The 16,832-nt window shown below is 45.1% G+C and overlaps 1 protein-coding gene across 1 annotated transcript in view; it reads right to left on the reverse strand.

Moving 5' to 3' along the window:
• RMC1 (regulator of MON1-CCZ1) overlaps nucleotides 1–16,832 on the reverse strand; it is a gene marked incomplete at its 5' end in the record, with an annotated part of 28,715 nt that overhangs the window by 2,710 nt on the left and 9,173 nt on the right. The window contains 11 exon segments of the mRNA XM_014591286.1: nucleotides 605–682; nucleotides 978–1,097; nucleotides 3,100–3,206; nucleotides 3,752–3,880; nucleotides 5,721–5,774; nucleotides 6,324–6,368; nucleotides 10,406–10,517; nucleotides 11,507–11,612; nucleotides 11,707–11,796; nucleotides 13,244–13,347; nucleotides 13,895–14,035. Of these exon segments, the coding sequence (XP_014446772.1) occupies nucleotides 605–682; nucleotides 978–1,097; nucleotides 3,100–3,206; nucleotides 3,752–3,880; nucleotides 5,721–5,774; nucleotides 6,324–6,368; nucleotides 10,406–10,517; nucleotides 11,507–11,612; nucleotides 11,707–11,796; nucleotides 13,244–13,347; nucleotides 13,895–14,035 (1,086 nt within the window).

Raw genomic sequence — 16,832 nt, forward strand, 5'->3', positions numbered from 1 at the left:
GATGGCATAGTGTTTATGTCACTGGACTCCCACATGGCTGACCATGGTTTGAGTCCTGGTTCATACCCAGCGCATGTGCATGTGGGCCCAAGATCCAGCTGAGGAGAATAAAAGAGAAGGGATTGCAATGTGACCATCTCCCACAGGGGGTGATTTCTTACTTTTCCTATCTCTCCAGCAAGCACACGTGCCCTGTGGCAAAAAAAATCTTAATTTCTCATTTTCTGTCTCTGGCGAGTGCATGTGCCCTATAGCAAAAATCTCTCTCAAAATTTTTTTTAAAAATAAAATAATGTAGGAATATTAGGAAAGCCACTCTAAATTGAAGTAAGGTATGTAGAAACCTTTAGCTTAAAAAAAAAAAAAGTCATCTTCTAAGTTAAGGTACTAAGAGTGCTTTTAAAAAATAATATTAATTAATTAATTTTAATTTGACCAACTGAGACAGAGAAAGGTTAAGTGAAAAAGGACTTGAACCATGGTTGGCCATGTAGAAGTCCAGCACTCAGTCACCATGCTACCTGCCAGCCCTAGGTTTGTTTGTTTGTTTTTTTTAAATCCCTGTTCCTCTAACTTGGGACAGCAAATGCTGACTTGAAAGTACCTGTACTGTGATCTGAAACTGGTTGAGAGAGCGAATATACTCCATCAGCACGGCTATCACAAATTTATGAGGCATCTCCTACAGAGAGAAAAAGTGGTTTTGTAATACCCGAGCACTGTAGAAGGAATGGCCTGTAGCCCCTTGTTTATCCACTCCCCAAGATGCCTCAGTGTTTGACTTCACTGGTTTTGCACAAATCCCTCCAGAACCACCTGTCGATTACCATGTTCCAGGCCAGAGTAACATAGGCCAAACCATCAGAGCTAGATCCTCACCAAATAGCTCATTATTCTAATCACAGTAGTTCTGACTGTCCTCAGCACCCTGGTTCTGAGTTCTCTCAGCCCAGGAGAGGGTCAAGGGTTGTGCCCACCTTCTTCTCTGTGAACACGGACAGCACATGGGTGTACACGTCAGACTGGTCCACCACAGCCTGGGTCCGTACAGGCCTCTTGAGAGGTGGGTTGTTTCGGCTTTGCCCTGCTTCAAGTGCCTAAAATAAGTCACAAATTAGGATTTTGTTCCTTTTTTAGTGGGGGTTTCTTATCATCTTCTAGAAATGATGCTATTTACAGCCAACCCAGAAAGACTAATTAGTAGGTATGCAACAAAAGACACTTATTTCACTACTTGGATTAAACTGTTTCCTGTGCTGGCTTGGGACAGTGTAAAAATTCAGAGTGAGGCCAGCAAGTGGCATAGAGCTTAAGGTGGCTGGATCTCACACAGCTGACTGCAATTCAAATCCCAGACCCATGGGAACCAGCGGTTAGCGTAATGGCTATGTCACTGGACTCCCACGTAGTCGACTGCAGTTCACGTCCTGGACCAGGTGGCTTAGAACTCACGCCGGGCGCGTGTGTGTGCGTGCCCAAGATCTCGAGAGGAGAATGGAGGAGAAGGGATTGCGGCGTGACCATCCCCCCTGGGGGTGAGTTCTCGCTTTCTATCTCTATGTCTCTCTCTGTCTGTCTGGCAAGCGCACGCGCCCTACAGTGAAAAATCTCTCAAAAAAAACAAAAAAAAAAAAAAAAAAAAGAAAAGAAAAAAAAAAAAAAAACAAATCCCAGACCCAGTGGCTTGAAAAACACCAGACAGATGTGTATGCCTGCCCAGAATCCTGAAAGAATGGAAGAGAAGGGACTGCAGTGTGGCCATCCCCCGAAGTGGTGATTTCTCACTTTCTCTGTCTCTCTCTCTCTACCTCTCTTCCTCCCTCCATCAAGTGTATGTACCCTATAGCAACTTAAAAAAAAAAAAGAAAAATCCAGAGTGGTTATCTTAAAAAGCATGGTCATAGTTTCCTCTTCAGATATATTTTTAACCTCTTCAAAAATGTTAACTCCTTATCTATTTTTCTTAATGTTAGACCATGTGACATTTGTTATCTAATAAAAACAAAATGGGAGCCAGAGAGTGGCATAATGGTGATGTTAACCAGACCCACACAAGTAAGTCCCAGGTTCCTATCCCAAGGTCTCCCTCCCTCACGTGTGTACAAACATGCCCATGCTCTAGGCTGGCCGAGGCTGAGGTGATCATTGGCACAAAGACCTTGGGGCTGTGAGCCTCCCTCTCTCATTTAAGAAATGAATTTTTTTTAAAAAGGCTAACCACGTAGTGGTTAAGGGAGTTGGTACCACGTAGCTGACTGTGATTTGAATCCCAATTCTAGCAGTTTGAAAGACATACCAGGTACACGTGTGCCCAAAATCTTGACAGGAAGACAGATTGCAGGATAAGCATGCCCCATTTGGGGGTTACTTTCTCTTACTCTCTGATAAGTTGTGTGTACCCTCTGATAATTGGTCCTGTGGTTAAACCAGTCAGATCCTACACAACTGACCACATGGTTCACATTCCAGACCCAGAGGCTTGGGAAATGCTGAGTACATGGGCCTGTGTGCACAAAATCTCAAAAGCAAGGAGAGAGAGAGAAGGGATGGCAGTGTATCAACCATTCCCCATGGGGAGTTCTATCCTCTCTGTCTCTCTACAGCAAGTGTATGCACCCTCTACCATAAATAAATAAGAGAGATGGCTTTGTACATCCTTGTTTTGTGAAGCTCTGGTCCTATGAATGAATTTTTAGTTCATAAGCCATAGCTCCTCGAATGTTACTGTATAAGAAAGCTGTATGGGAAGGCCTTGACTAGCTTACCTAACATTTTGGAGTAGCTGATACCTACACAGGCTCTGCGATCACCGGGGGTGGTACTGCTTGAGAGCCCGCTTTGCTAAGATGATGGCAGCTGAGATCCACTGGGCCCTGTGGTCACTGTGGTGGTACCGCTTGAGAGCCCACTTTGCTGAGATGAGACAGACTCTCACACCGCTGGCTGTGAGAGTCTGTCTCGTCTCACACTGCAGGGACTGTGAACTGCCTACTCCCCCACGAGTGCCCCCATGCCCTTGGCATGCATCACACCTCAGTGACATGCTAACACAGCCTTGCAGGGGACAAGGAACCCGTCATCACGGTCTATGCAGCTTACCATGGTGTAACTCTGCTCAGCGTCCAAGTACTTCTTATACTCATGGTTGAGTTTATCGAAAACGGTGGCTATCACAGGGAGCGTCGCTCTGTCCGGCTCACTCAGCACTGGGAAGGAGACAGTGTTCACACAAACCAAAACAACTTGACATCATCTGCAGGATTTCAACTGCTAGGATCAAAACTACTCTAATATCAGAAGGTTATCAATGCAATCACACCTTTAAAGGACATTCTGAGAATTATTATTTAGAAAGCTGACCCCTAGAAATCACAACTCCTTCCTGGTTGCTAGAGAAAACAGCTATGGCAGACAGCAGCAGAGTCTTCAAGCAGACGTGCATACAGAAGTGTCTGGATTCTGAAGGTGTCTTTAAAGCCAGAGGCAGGGACCACCACGCTCAAATGTGCCTATGCTCACCCTGCTTTCCCCTGGAACCTTCCTACTCACTGGTCTTTTCTACCAAAGTCTCTACAAGTCATTTTGCTATTTAGCAGCCTTTCCAGAGGGTTAAATAAACCATCCCTCAAGTAAAGAATGAGGTCACACGTTATAGACAGGGCATACAAATGTGGCACACCCTGAGAAAGGGTGCTGGGCGGTACAGGTCTACTCCTGCAGCCAGACCAACGAGGAAGGACTTGTCACTTACTCTGTGAGCAGACAGACAGGATGACCATCTTGCATTCCTTTCTCTGGAGGAGAAAGTCCATCAGTCTTCCTTTGTCTGGAAGGAGGTTTACTATGGGCTGAAGTTTCACTTGGAGGTTCCAGAGGTAACCTGGTTTTCAAGAGGCAGCAGATTTAACACTACATGCAAACCAGAACAAAAGAACCAAAAAGTACCTCTCCTAAACATGCGTGTGGGAAGAAACTCCAAAGTAGGGTAAATGGCTTTTCCTTTCTGCCAAGCAGAGGCAGCACATGCAGGAACATGTCTGATGACAGAAGGCCTGACAGCCAGGCTGCCTCTGCACACTTGGCTGATTCTCTACAAGGAACCTTGGCACGCAGAGCTGCAGCCATGGGCTCTCCCTAATATGGCAGACAACAAGTCCTTAATTCCAAATGGTACCTTGCCCACGCCTAGTCCTCCATGAACATTTAATGTAAAAAAAGATGTAAACACATGGCACCAACTTAAGTCCTGTGCGTTGGTTCATCCTGCGCTGGCTCATTAGTCCAACAGGTAATGTCAGAGGCTCTCAGTGGGTTTTTGGAAGTCCTCCACCCACCAATACACAGGTGTAGCCACACTGCCAGGCAAGCAGAGCCTGGCATAACCTTCTCAACTGGGACTCCACAGCAGAATGAAATGCGACATAAAACATGGGCCCAACTGTGGTGGCATAAGCTGTGGCACTCCTACGGGAGGCTGGGGCGGCATGGGAGGCCTGGGTTGGGTGTTGAGCCCACCCTAAACACCCTGGGTATGGTGGCATATGCCTGTGGTCCTAGATAACTGGTCCAATCCTGGGGCAGAACTGTCGCATGGTGAGATCCTGTTAAAATACCTCTCTTACATTAAAAACTAAAATATCTGAGTGATTACCTTCTTCATTCTCTCAAGGCAGGTACACAGTTAGCGCCATTCTAGGTGCACAGGAGAGAAGTGGATTCACTCTACTCTATACAGTGGATACCCGCATATTAGAACTAACTCTCTCCTTGGGAATCCTTGAGAATTCCAGCAGGTAAGACCAGAAAGCAAACAAATGACTAATAACTAATGCAGAACGTTCTCTAACAGATAAAGATATAAAGTGATTACCCAGGAAGAGACAACTAACAGGCTGTGGGAGGCTTCACCAGCAAGGTGAGAAAGAGGCCCGCACAGAAAAGGGAGGGCCAGAGAGGGTGCTGGTGGGACACAGGACGGAGACACTGAGCAGTGAGGTCTGGCGTGGCAGACTGGGCTCACGGCAGGGGAATTTAGCTGTCACTTTAATAATGAAAAAGATAATACATGTCCTTGACCAAATGAACATATAGTACAGAACAGAGTATAACGGAATGGTTACATTGCTGGACTCCCATGTAGTCAACCGTGGTTCAAGTCCTGGACTCAGCAGCTTCAAACTCATGCTGGGCACATGTGCGTGCATGCCCAAAATCTGGAGAGGAGTCTGGAGGCGAAGGAACTGTGGCATGGCCTTCTCCCCTGGGGGGTGATTTCTTGCTTTCTGTCTCTCTGGCAAGCACACATCCCCTATAGCAAAAATTTCTAAAAAAAAAAAAAAAAAATCCCACTCCCATAGCTAAAGGGAGAAACCATTTCTCAGAGAGTCACTTTGAAAACATCACAGCCTAAGGACCAGCAGTTAGTGTAATGTCTATGTCGCTGGATTCCCACATAGTCGATCGCAGTTCACGTCCCGGACCCAGTGGCTTAAAACCACACTGGGCGCATGTGCATGCGTGCCCAAGATCCCGAGAGGAGAATGGAGGAGAAGGGATTGCGGCATGGCCATCTCCCCTGGGGGGTGATTTCTCGCTTTCTGTCTCTTTGTCTCTGTCTGTCTGGCGAGCTATAGCTAAAAACCTCTCCAAAAAAAAAAAAAATCACTGCCTACAACCATGACCCCAAGCTAACAACATGCCCATCATCCCCTCTGACCTACCTTGGCTGGCACTGATAATGATGTCAGGTTGAAACACAATCCAGGATGAAGAATCTAAACATCATAGGAAATTCTAAACCAGAAAGATGAAAACAAAAGGTAAACCCAATTTCAATCAGCCCCCACCCCTGCTCCTGTGTGGGCTGCCATACACACAGGGCCCCTGGATGGTAAGAAATGCTTCTCAGGAACGGCTCCCAGTCATTTCCAGCTGCCTTGGGAGGGGCGACAAGACCACTCTGTAAAGAAGGGGCAATGCAGCTGCATCGTGTGGCAGTAACACAGCACTCCATGACGCAGAATCACAAGGAAGGGTTGCTGGCTTCAGGTCCCATGCTCTCCCTGAGCACACTGGGCACACAATACCTGTGAGCTGGGATGGCTGAGCTGGGGAGGGATCTTGGTGTGAGGACCTTGCTGGGGGTGCCCACTTTTCTCCCCATCTCTTTATCTGTCTTGCTCTCCCATGGGAAAAAAAAGTAAATGAACCAAAAAGAAAAAAAAAAAAAGGCAACTACTTCCCTTTTCGTGCACAGTAACAATGCCTTTGAAAAGGATACAGAGTTTGCACGTGCACAGTGATAATGCCTTTGAAAAGGATACAGAGTTTGCACGGAACAGGGGACTGGCTGGTCACAGCAGCAGGACCTACAAACCAAGGAGACATGAGCATGACAAAGCAGCCAGAAAATGCACAAATACCAGCACTTAAGATACATCCCAAGGGGGATGGCCATGCTGCAATCCCTTCTTTTCCATTCTCCTCTCAGGATTTTGAGCACACACACACACACACACACACACACACACACACACACACCCAGCATGATTATCAAGTGGCTGGGTCTGGAACTCAAACCATGGTTGGCCATGTGGGAATCCAGTACCTTAACACTACCACGCTACCTGCTGGCCCTGAAGTCAATCCTTTTAGGGCTGTCAGTACATATTTATTTGACTGCAGTTATGGGAAGAAGCAGCAAACTGTCACGTTTCACAGATAGCATACAGAAGAGGAAGGGAGGAAGAGCTGAGAAAGAACAGTCCACGAAAACATCTCCAGGGCCAGCTGGTGGTGTGGTGGTTGAGGCAGCTGTATCCTTCGTGGCCAATCACATTGTTCAAGTCTCAGACCAGTGGCCTGAAAACATGCAAGGCTTCTTTTGGGCCAGAACCGCCATCTTCTAGTAATTCACCAAAATGACGAACACAAAGAGAAAGAGGAGAGGCACCCGATATATGTTCTCTAGGCCTTTTAGAAAACATGGAGTGGTTCCTCTGGCAACATATATGTGCATCTACAAGAAAGGGATATTGTAGGGACCAGCAGTTGGTATAATGGCTGTGTCACTGGACTCCCATGTAGTTGACTGAGGTTTGAGTCCATCACCCTGGGGGGTGATTTCTCGCTTTGTGTCTCTCTGTCTCTGTCTGTCTTTCTGGCGAGGGCATGAGCCCTATAGCAAAAAAAAACTCTCCAAAAAAAGAAAAAAAAAAAGAAAGAAAGAAAGAAAGGGATATTGTAGACATCAAGGGAATGGGTACTGTTCAAAAAGGAATGCCCCAGGGACCAGCAGTTAGCGTAATGGCTATGTCGCTGAACTCCCATGCAGTGGAACACGGTTCGAGTCCTGGACCCAGTGGCTTAAACTCACACTAGGCGCATGTGCATGTGTGCCCAAGATCCCGAGAGGAGAATGGAGGAGAAGGGATTGTGGCATGGTCATCCCCCTGGGGGGTGATTTCTCACTTTCTATCTCTCTGTCTCTCTCTGTCTTTCTGGTGAGCACACACACCCTATAGCAAAAACCTCCAAAAAAAGAAGGAATGCCCCAAAGATGTTACCATGGCAAAACTGGAAGAGTCTACAATGTTACCCAGCATGCTGTTGGCATTGTTGTAAACAAACAAGTTAAGGGCAAGATCCTTGCCAAGAGAATTAATGTGTGTATTGAGCTTATTAAGCATTCTAAGAGCAGAGATAGCTTCGTAAAACTTGTGAAGGAAAATGATCAGAAAAAGAAAGAAGCCAAAGAGAAAGGTACCTGGGTTCAACTAAAGCACCAGCCTGCTCCACCCAGAGAAGCACACTTGGTAAGAATCAATGGAAAGGAGCCTGAGCTACTGGAACCTATTCCCTATGAATTCATGGCATGATGGTGTTAAAAATAAACTAATCTATGGTCTATAAAAAAAAGAAAAAGAAAAACAAGCAAGGATCATGTTCACGCATGCCCAAAATCCCGAGAGGAGAATGGAGAGGGAATGTAATGTGATCACCCCATCTCCTCTTGGAGAGTGCTTTCTCATTCCCTGGTACTCTCCAAACACATGCATTCTACAGAAAAAAAAAAGGGGGGTGGGAGACTGTCAGGGCTCCATTCACAGTGAGTTTTGGAGTCTGTTTTTATTTTTTAAAAAAATATATGCATTAAGGAGGGAGAAATTTACCTAGATAATTCAAAAATCAAATACTAAGATAATTCACTGAGAATGTTTTAAATAATAGTAATTTGTGGTTCAGTGATCTAATTAGCTCAATTATCCAAAACACAGTCGATCCAGTCACATAGAGCTCATCTGGGAAGCAGACCACCACAAAACCTCACAACAGGGACCAATGACAATGACCAATGGACCAATGACACACAGTGCACACAGCATCAAGCGGGCAGCCCCACCAGCTGACCATGATTCCCAGTTCTGTTCCAATTACTGGTATGGTGGGAAGGCAGGTGATCAGAAAAGGTGGTCCTTTTGAAGAGACCACTGAAGGCAGGAAGGAACCTAGTTGGACCAGCAGGAAGGAGCTAGTAGGACCAGCAGGAAGGAGCCTAATCGGACCAGCAGGAAGGAACTAGTCAAACCAGCAGGAAGGAGCCTAGTCAGACCAGCAGGAAAGGGCTAGTTGGACCTGCAGGAAGGAGTTACTCAGACAAGCTTCAGCCAAGAGCACTTGCATTCTGGACCCACAGCGAAGGCGTGACCTGAGTACATGGCCCTCAGCCTAGCTGCCACCATGCTCACTTGCATGTTCTTGGGGAGAGCCAGCGCTTTTGTTTTCAATCCTCTAGATGAACCTAGTGTGTAGTTAGACTGAAAGCCACTTGTCTAATAGGCCAAAACTGAAGGGAAAAAGCATCTAGCTCTTTCCAGAATTGCTGATTACATCTTTCAAAACAGCCTACTCAGTCCCGAATGCACACCCACCTGAGAGCAGCAAGGGTGCACAGGGTACAAAGATGCATAAGCCTGCCAGGGGGACTCAGGGAGTGTGGGCTAAAATGGAGTTTTGGGGTTTAATGACCTTTTAGTTCTTTTTCCTGTCAGGAAAAAAATCACTTTACAGCCCATACTCCCTGAGACCCCCAGAGATTCAAGAAGTGCTCAAACTCCTCCTGATCTTTGTGTCGGGGCTATTACTTTGACCAGGCCTGGAATCTGCCTTACTTTAACAACCAGAATCTCACTGCCTTCTCACTGGTCCTCTACAACTGGAGCAGAGCTGGAGGTTTTCCATGTTTAGAGTCACATTTCCCCCTCATTCATCACTTAGGCCAGCAGGTATAAGGTAATTATTTGACACAATCAATTCTTCTTTTTTTCTTGTAATTTAGCTCTAGGGTGCATGTGTTCCCCGCAGAGACAGAGAAAGGGAAGGAGAGAGGGAAAGTAAGGCAGCACCCTTTAGATGAATGACCATACCACAATCCTTCCTTCTCTACTCTCCTCTAAGGAACTGGGGCACACATGCCAGACTTGAACCATGGTTGGCCATGTGGGAATCCAGCATCTTAACTACCACACTACCTGCTGGCCCCTAAACAGCCAAATTTAATTTGAGGGTTACAAGGTTTTTGTTTTTGTTTTTTGGAGAGGTTTTTTTTTTTGGCTATGGGGTACATGCACTCATCAGAAAGACGGAGAGAGAGACAGACAGACAGACAGACAGACAGAAAGCAAGAAATCACCCCCCCAGGGGGGATGGCCATGCCACAATCCCTTTTCCTTCATTCTCTCGGGATCTTGGCCATACACACACACTCGCCCGGTGTGAGTTTAAGCCACCGGGTCCGGAACTCGAACCATGGTCGACTACATGGGAGTCCAGTGACATAGCCATTATGCTAACTGCTGGTCCCAAGGTTATAAGGCTTTAAAACATTCAGCTTCACTGGTGCAGCAGTAACACAATGCTCTGAGAGGCTGAATCCACACAGGAAGCTCTCAAGCTCACACCCCAAGGCCTTCTTGTAGACACACCAGGCATGTGCATGCCCATGATCCACACTGAGGCTGGGGGTGTACTGTGGCATGAAGACCCTATTGGGATGCCTATCTGTTTCTCAATCTCTCTCTCTCAAAAGAAATAAAGACTTAAAAAAGAAAAATCTCCCCATTTCAGTGGGTAATCACAACTCTCCATTTTAAAGCTCAGGAAAGATAAATCATCCTATTTTCTTCAAAGGAAGATCCATCTCACCTACAAAATCCTGCTCGTGACAACACAATTTTAGCTTTTAGAATCAGTAGGAGTTGATGATGTTTAAAAAAACAGAACTAACTGCTCTTCAGAAAAGTCAAAAGAGGTCTGAGAGTCAGTATGCACTCCCCAAAGACTACAGCAAGAACACAGCTATAAGGTGTGCTGGCAGCATGGCCCCGCCCCCCCAAGCTCCACCTACCTGCCATGGGGATCTGATAAGGCTGAATGGACCGAGCTGGAAGCACAGGGTGATGGAAGGTAACGGTGCCATCAAACTCCCCCCTTAACTTGATGTCAAATATAACCGATGTCTACAGTGAAGAAAGAGAAAAGACTGGGGCCCGAACAAATCATGGTTTGACCTGTCCCATCCATTGTGTCGCAACCACTATTTCAGATCAGTTTAAAAGTCTGTTTGCAATCCACACCCACAGGTTAGAGCTTACTGAGGAGGAATTTGCCATTAACATCACAACTCTCTGACATTTTTATCTCCTCTCACAAATATTTCTTGCATTTATGACATGCTTCCTCAGACAAGCTCAAAGTGATTTCAGCAGATCTTTTTCACTTTAACTTGAGGCATCTTAATCACATATAAGCTGTCACCACCCTCTGGGAAGCCATGGGAGGAAGGTGGCTTGTCTACCACCAGGTACCCTACTAACAGCCTCAAAAATACAAAACACTTTCTAGTTTTCTCGGGCCACATAGCCTGAAAGTCACTGTCAACCAGCACTGTCATCCATGTTCACAAATGCAGATCAGGGTTCATGCCTCGTGTCATACAGTGGCTCACCCCGTGAATGTTCCAAAGGTCAAATCTCGTGTCTTTTTCTCTGAAATACTTTTAATTACCCTTAATAAAAACTAACAGCAAATCACTTTTTTCTAGAGTGTCAGGCCCATTTCCACGTGGAAGACCAAACTTTTAGCACTAAAAGCACTTTCTAGGGGCCAGACTGTGGCACAACAGTAAAATACAATACTCTGTGAGGTCAATCCTCACGGAAAAGGTAGGAGTTCATATCCAAAGACCTCCTGAGTACATCACGCATGCATGTGCCCATGATCCAGGGCTGGCTAGGGCCGGGAGGAGGGGAGGATTATGGCATCCAGATCATGTTGACAGTGCTCTCTCTCTGTCTCTTAAGCTGATGGAAGAAAAGAATATCTTTTAAAAAAGAGAGATAAAAACACTTTCTAGTCATTGATTAGGATATCTTGCCAATTTCCATAATACTTTAAAGCCATCCTACCTTGTACAAATACAGATTAGGAGCCCACACACAATGCATACCTCTGTGTCCTGATGATGAACGACAACCAGGTTGTCCACCACATTTAGGGCAAACTTTCCTGTCCTGTTTAACTTTAATATGTGCATCTTTTTACAGGCTCCTTCTCTGTAGGCCAAGAGAAAGGTCAAGAAGGTATAGATCAAAAAGCTCTAGTCCATGTTTTAAAGTGAGGGCGGAGGGACGAGAGCACTGCGTATACCGTGGTAGATGATACAGGACCACCTCCGCTCCTGTACTGTTGGAAGTCCGAGAATGATGCCTCAAGAAGAGAACATAAAGTTGTCCGTATCTAAGGGACAGAAAGACGGAGTCACGGCTGGTTGATTAAAATTCCTCCATTCTAAATTCTGAATTATAAGACCATAGTTAAATATATTAGGAGATACTCACTTAATGGAATATTTTGTACCCAACAAAAATATTTACAAAGAATCAGTCAGACAAAGCCTATTATAATGTTAAGTGAAAAAGAGAATGCAAAACAAAATATAGTTTGATCAAAGTCTTATATTTTAAGAGAGTTTTGCTATAGGGCCCTCACCGGAAAGACAGAAAACAAGAAATCACCCCCCCACCCCCACCCCCAGGAGGGATGGCCATGCCCGAATCCCTTCTCCATTCTCCTCTCAGGATTTTTAGCACTTAGGCGCACATGCCCAGAGTCCCAGGGGTAGAATGGAGGAGAGGGGATTGCAGCATGGTCATCCTCTCTGGGGGATGATGTCTCGCTCTCTCTTTCTCCATCTCTCTCTGGCCCTTCAGCAAGTGCATGTGCCCTATGGCAATAATATCTCAAAAAAATTGGGTTTTTTTGGAGAGATGTTTGCTATAGGGAGCGTGCGCTCGCCAGAAAGACGGAGAGAGACAGAGAGACAGAAAGCGAGAAATCGCCCCCAAGAAGGGATGGCCATGCTGCAATCTCCTCTCCTCCTTTTTCCTCTCGAGATCTTGGGCATGCACGCACATGTGCCTGGTGTGAGTTCAAGTCACCAGGTCCAGGACTCAAACCTCAGTCAACTACATGGGAGTCCAGCAATGTAGCCATTAGGCCATCTGCTGGTCCCCCCAAGTTTTTTAAATTGAGATAACTGTTTTTCCAAATAAAATATACCTTCTTATATAAGTAATTCAGTTCTATGTTTATTACATTTTAAAAAGTCTATTTTCTTATTTAGAGTAAGTATGATTTATTTTAGCCAAAAAGAAATCCTTATGAAGTTTCAACTCACAAAATGAAAACAAAAAAGTAAAACTTAGATACTTAAGAAGTTGGTTCAATGTTCTCATTTTATCATTTACCAGACTACAAAGGCAAAAAAAAAAAAAGCTTCCCTAAGATTACAAAGCATATAAAAAATCCAAGAATGCCAAACAGCATGTAGTTCCTGTATTTGTAAAATCTAGTTGCTACGCCGGGGCGCATGTGCGTGCGTGCCCAAGATCCCGAGAGGAGAATGGAGGAGAAGGGATTGCGGCGTGGCCATCCCCCCTGGGGGGTGATTTCTCGCTTTCTGTCTCTCTGTCTGTCTCTGTCTGTCTGACGAGCGCACGCACCCTATAGCAAAAACCTCTCCAAAAAAAAAATCTAGTTGCTAAACAGGCAAAGTGAAGTCTTCATTATGTGTTCCATCCAAGGGCCCCCATCATAAGAAAAGGTCGTAACTGCTGTCCTTAAGACACACTCCCATTACGTGTAGTACTGGAGACAATTACAAGGAATTCTGTCAAAAACATACATGGTGGCCATTGCGATGTCTCTTTCAGAAAGGCTGAGTTTACTTGACTTAGGTGCAGCTGGTAATTCAATCTCAAACTTGGGCAGCTTCGTCATAGTGCCAGCCTGTTCAGGAGAAAAAAACTTTTAGGAAAAGTTTACTAAACCCCTTGAATGTTTTAGCATTCCGTGCGTAAAATCAAGGAAGGTGTACACACACTATGCCTTCCCAGCCCATCAAAGGTCCTGCCCGCCGTGCACTTTCCTCACTGAAGTGTCTTCACAAAATGAATCATTCTGGGGAATGGACAGAATGGCACCCTGTGCCCTCTAGTGGTCAGAAGTGGTGAGGTTATTGTCAGAGGAAGTTGCCCCTTTAAAATGCTTGACACATTAGCATGTTAGAGGATGGGGGAGTCGGCTGAAATCAAAATCTTTTTGGTGTTTGTTTGTTTGTTTTTTTCTTTTGAGAGAGATCTCCAGGAAAGATAGAGACAAAAAGAAATCACCAATCCCTTCTTCTCCTGGGATTTTGGGCACTGGGCATAAGTTTTAAGTCGCTGGGTCTGGGACTCAAACTGCGGTCCACGACATGGGAGTCCAGCGACGTAACCATTTTGCCATCTGCTGGTACCAGAAATCAAAATCTTTTTAAGGGGAGGTTTACTCTTACCCTAAAATAAAAAGGCTGCAGCACATTTTCAAGGACTGTGGTAGACAGCAGAATCATAGCACTCTCAGGACAATACATGTACCAGTTCACATTGATATTCTGGCTTTTTAGCAGCTTCAGACTCCGTTTCTCTGGTAGCACCTGAAACAAAGTTCAAGAAATTGAATCTTCATTTTTAAAAACTGCAAAAGTAGCAAAGTGATTAAGGGAGCTAGATCTCACATGGTCAATACTGTTCAAGTCCCAGCTCTAGTGGCTTGAGGGACACACCAGGGATGTGTGCATGTGTGCCCAGGAACCTGACAGAATAGAAAAGTGAAAGAGAAGGGATTATGGCATGACCACACCCCTTGGGAGGACTTTCTCTCTCATTTCTGGTGAGCCCTATGTTAACAAAAATAAATAGTAAAATTAAAACAGGAGGGACCAGCAGGTGGCCTAATGGTTACGTTGCTGGACTTCCATGTAGTCGACCTCAGTTCGAGTCCTGGACCTGGTGGCTTAAACTCACGCCAGGTGCATGTACATGCATGCCCAAGATCCTGAGAGGAGAACAGAGGAGAAGGGATTGCAGTGTGGCTATCCTCGCCCCCCCGGGGGGTGATTTCTCGCTTTCTGTCTGTCTCTCTTTGTCTTTCTGGCAAGCGCATGTATCCTCTCCAAAAAAATTAAATAAATAAAAACAAGAAAAAGCTCAGTCTGGTAACACTCAGTAGCATACTAGACTACAGCGCTGGAAGCTATGTGGCCAACTGTGGTTTAGATCCCCAGCTTGGTTGAACTGAAATGTGCCAGGCATGTGCTTGTGCTCAAGATCCTGCCAGGTGTTACCAGACCTTGTCAAGGGTGCTTCTCTCTCTGGGCATGCTACCATGATACATATACATACACATACACACACACACACACACACACACACACTCCAGGAAAAAAAAGCAAAATGCCATGGGGCCAAATAGTGACAAAGCTGCAATACAGGTACATCTACATGTGAAGGTCGCTGGCTTGGTTCTCAGGGCCTCCCTGCACACATGCCTATGATACGGATGGCTGAGGCTGCAGGGTAGGCTATGGTGAGAGGAGGCTAGGTGTGGCTATTTCACTTTTTCTCTCTCATGAAAGTGAATGAATAAACTTAAAAACTGAAAAAGAGTAAAGTGTCAAAAGGTACAGTACATTTTCAAAATTAACAGCAGAAAAAACTAAAATAGTAAATTATTATTTGTACCTATTACAGCTGCTATTTAACTAGCTCTATGCTTCTCTGCACATCTGTCTTAACTCATTTCATCTTTGCCACAACCCTGAGGCAAGCATCATTAGTCTGATTTGACAGGTGAGAAAATTAGGCTCTAAGAGGTTTGGGAACTGCCAATTTAACAAAGCAAGTCTAGTCTCAGCAGGATATTTCACTTCAAAGTCCATGTTGAAGCCCCCACATGCTCAGGCACCAAACTCTAAAGAGCAAGGAGCAAAAAAGATCTTGTCCATCTTGGAAATGATCAAGGCAAACCAATATCCTCAGGGCTCTGTGTATGAAGTCAGCCACTGCCCAGGCTGCCCGGAGTTGCCTTCTGCCTGGTCTCCATTTCAACTCCAGTCTGCCCTGGGCCCAGGAGAAGCTTCCTTTCCCTAACAGAAGTGTCCATGAGTTTCTGCACACAAACGTAGCAGTTTGCGGTCACCACACATTTTAAACATACTCTAAATACTGTGATACACTAAGGAACACTGTATAGAGCCCCCCCAAGACACTATTGAACACTGCATCCAAGAACTGATATAGAAATCAGGGTCCAGGAACATGAATCTCCTGATAATTTAGGCATAATAAAATAAAATGACTGAGTTCTTTCTTTCTAATTTATTTCTTTAAGATCTAAAGACCATCTCGGGGAATTTAAGGTACACTTTTCTACCACGTATAACACAAAGGTGTACTTATAAATGATCGCACAGGGAAACCCTCTGTAAAGCAAGCTCTACCTTTCTACACTATTGTATGTACAAAATTCTATTTCTTTGTGTATGGGAGTTGTCTAAAGTTCGCTTTAAGCTTTCTTTCTGATGGCCATTACAAACATTTTTATGACAGCCCTACTGCGAAGCACCATGGCATAACCACGGTGTATTTTGTACACACGGGTATATCATCTCCATCCATAAAGTCTAAATTACACTGCTCTGACTAGGTCAACAAAATTAAAAACATGAGAGAATCCCAATTTCCTCTACATTAGCTCTATGTAGAGATCTCACAAGCATTCTCAATAGGCCAGGCGGTTAGAATATATGAACAGATGAACAGGCAGATACATCAAAGGACACACTCAACAATGTGAAAAGGCTACGTACAGACTGGAAAGAGATATTTGCAAACTATGTATGTGATAAGTTGTTAATATCCAGAATATTTCAGGAACTTCTATAACAAAACAAAAAAAGCAAATAATCTGGTACCGACAGAAGGTGTAATGGTTACGTCACTAGACTCCCACGTAGTCGACCACAGTTCGAGTCTTGAACTGGGTGGCTTAAAATTCTCACTAAAACGCGCACTCGTGCGTGAGTGTGTGTGTGTGTGCACAAAATCCTGAAAGGAGAATGGAGGAGAAGGGATTGCGGAGTGGCCATCCCCCCGGGGGTTGATTTCTTGCTTCCTGCTCTCTTGCAAGTGCACATGCCCTATAGCAAAAATCTCTCTTAAAAAAAAAAGCAAATAATCGGATTTTCAAATGGGCAAAATAACTTAACTACACATTTCTCCAAAGATAAAAATATTCACAGAAATGCATATTATAGGGAACCAGCAGTTAGCGTAATGGCTATGTTGCTGGACTCCCACGTAGTCGACCGCAGTTCGCATCCTGGACCCGGCGGCTTAAAACTCACGCCGGGCGTGTGTGCGTGTGTGCCCAAGATCCCGAGAGGAGAATGG

Source organism: Tupaia chinensis, unplaced genomic scaffold (assembly GCF_000334495.1).
Source record: "Tupaia chinensis unplaced genomic scaffold, TupChi_1.0 Scaffold000550_1, whole genome shotgun sequence".
Classification (NCBI taxonomy): domain Eukaryota; kingdom Metazoa; phylum Chordata; class Mammalia; order Scandentia; family Tupaiidae; genus Tupaia; species Tupaia belangeri.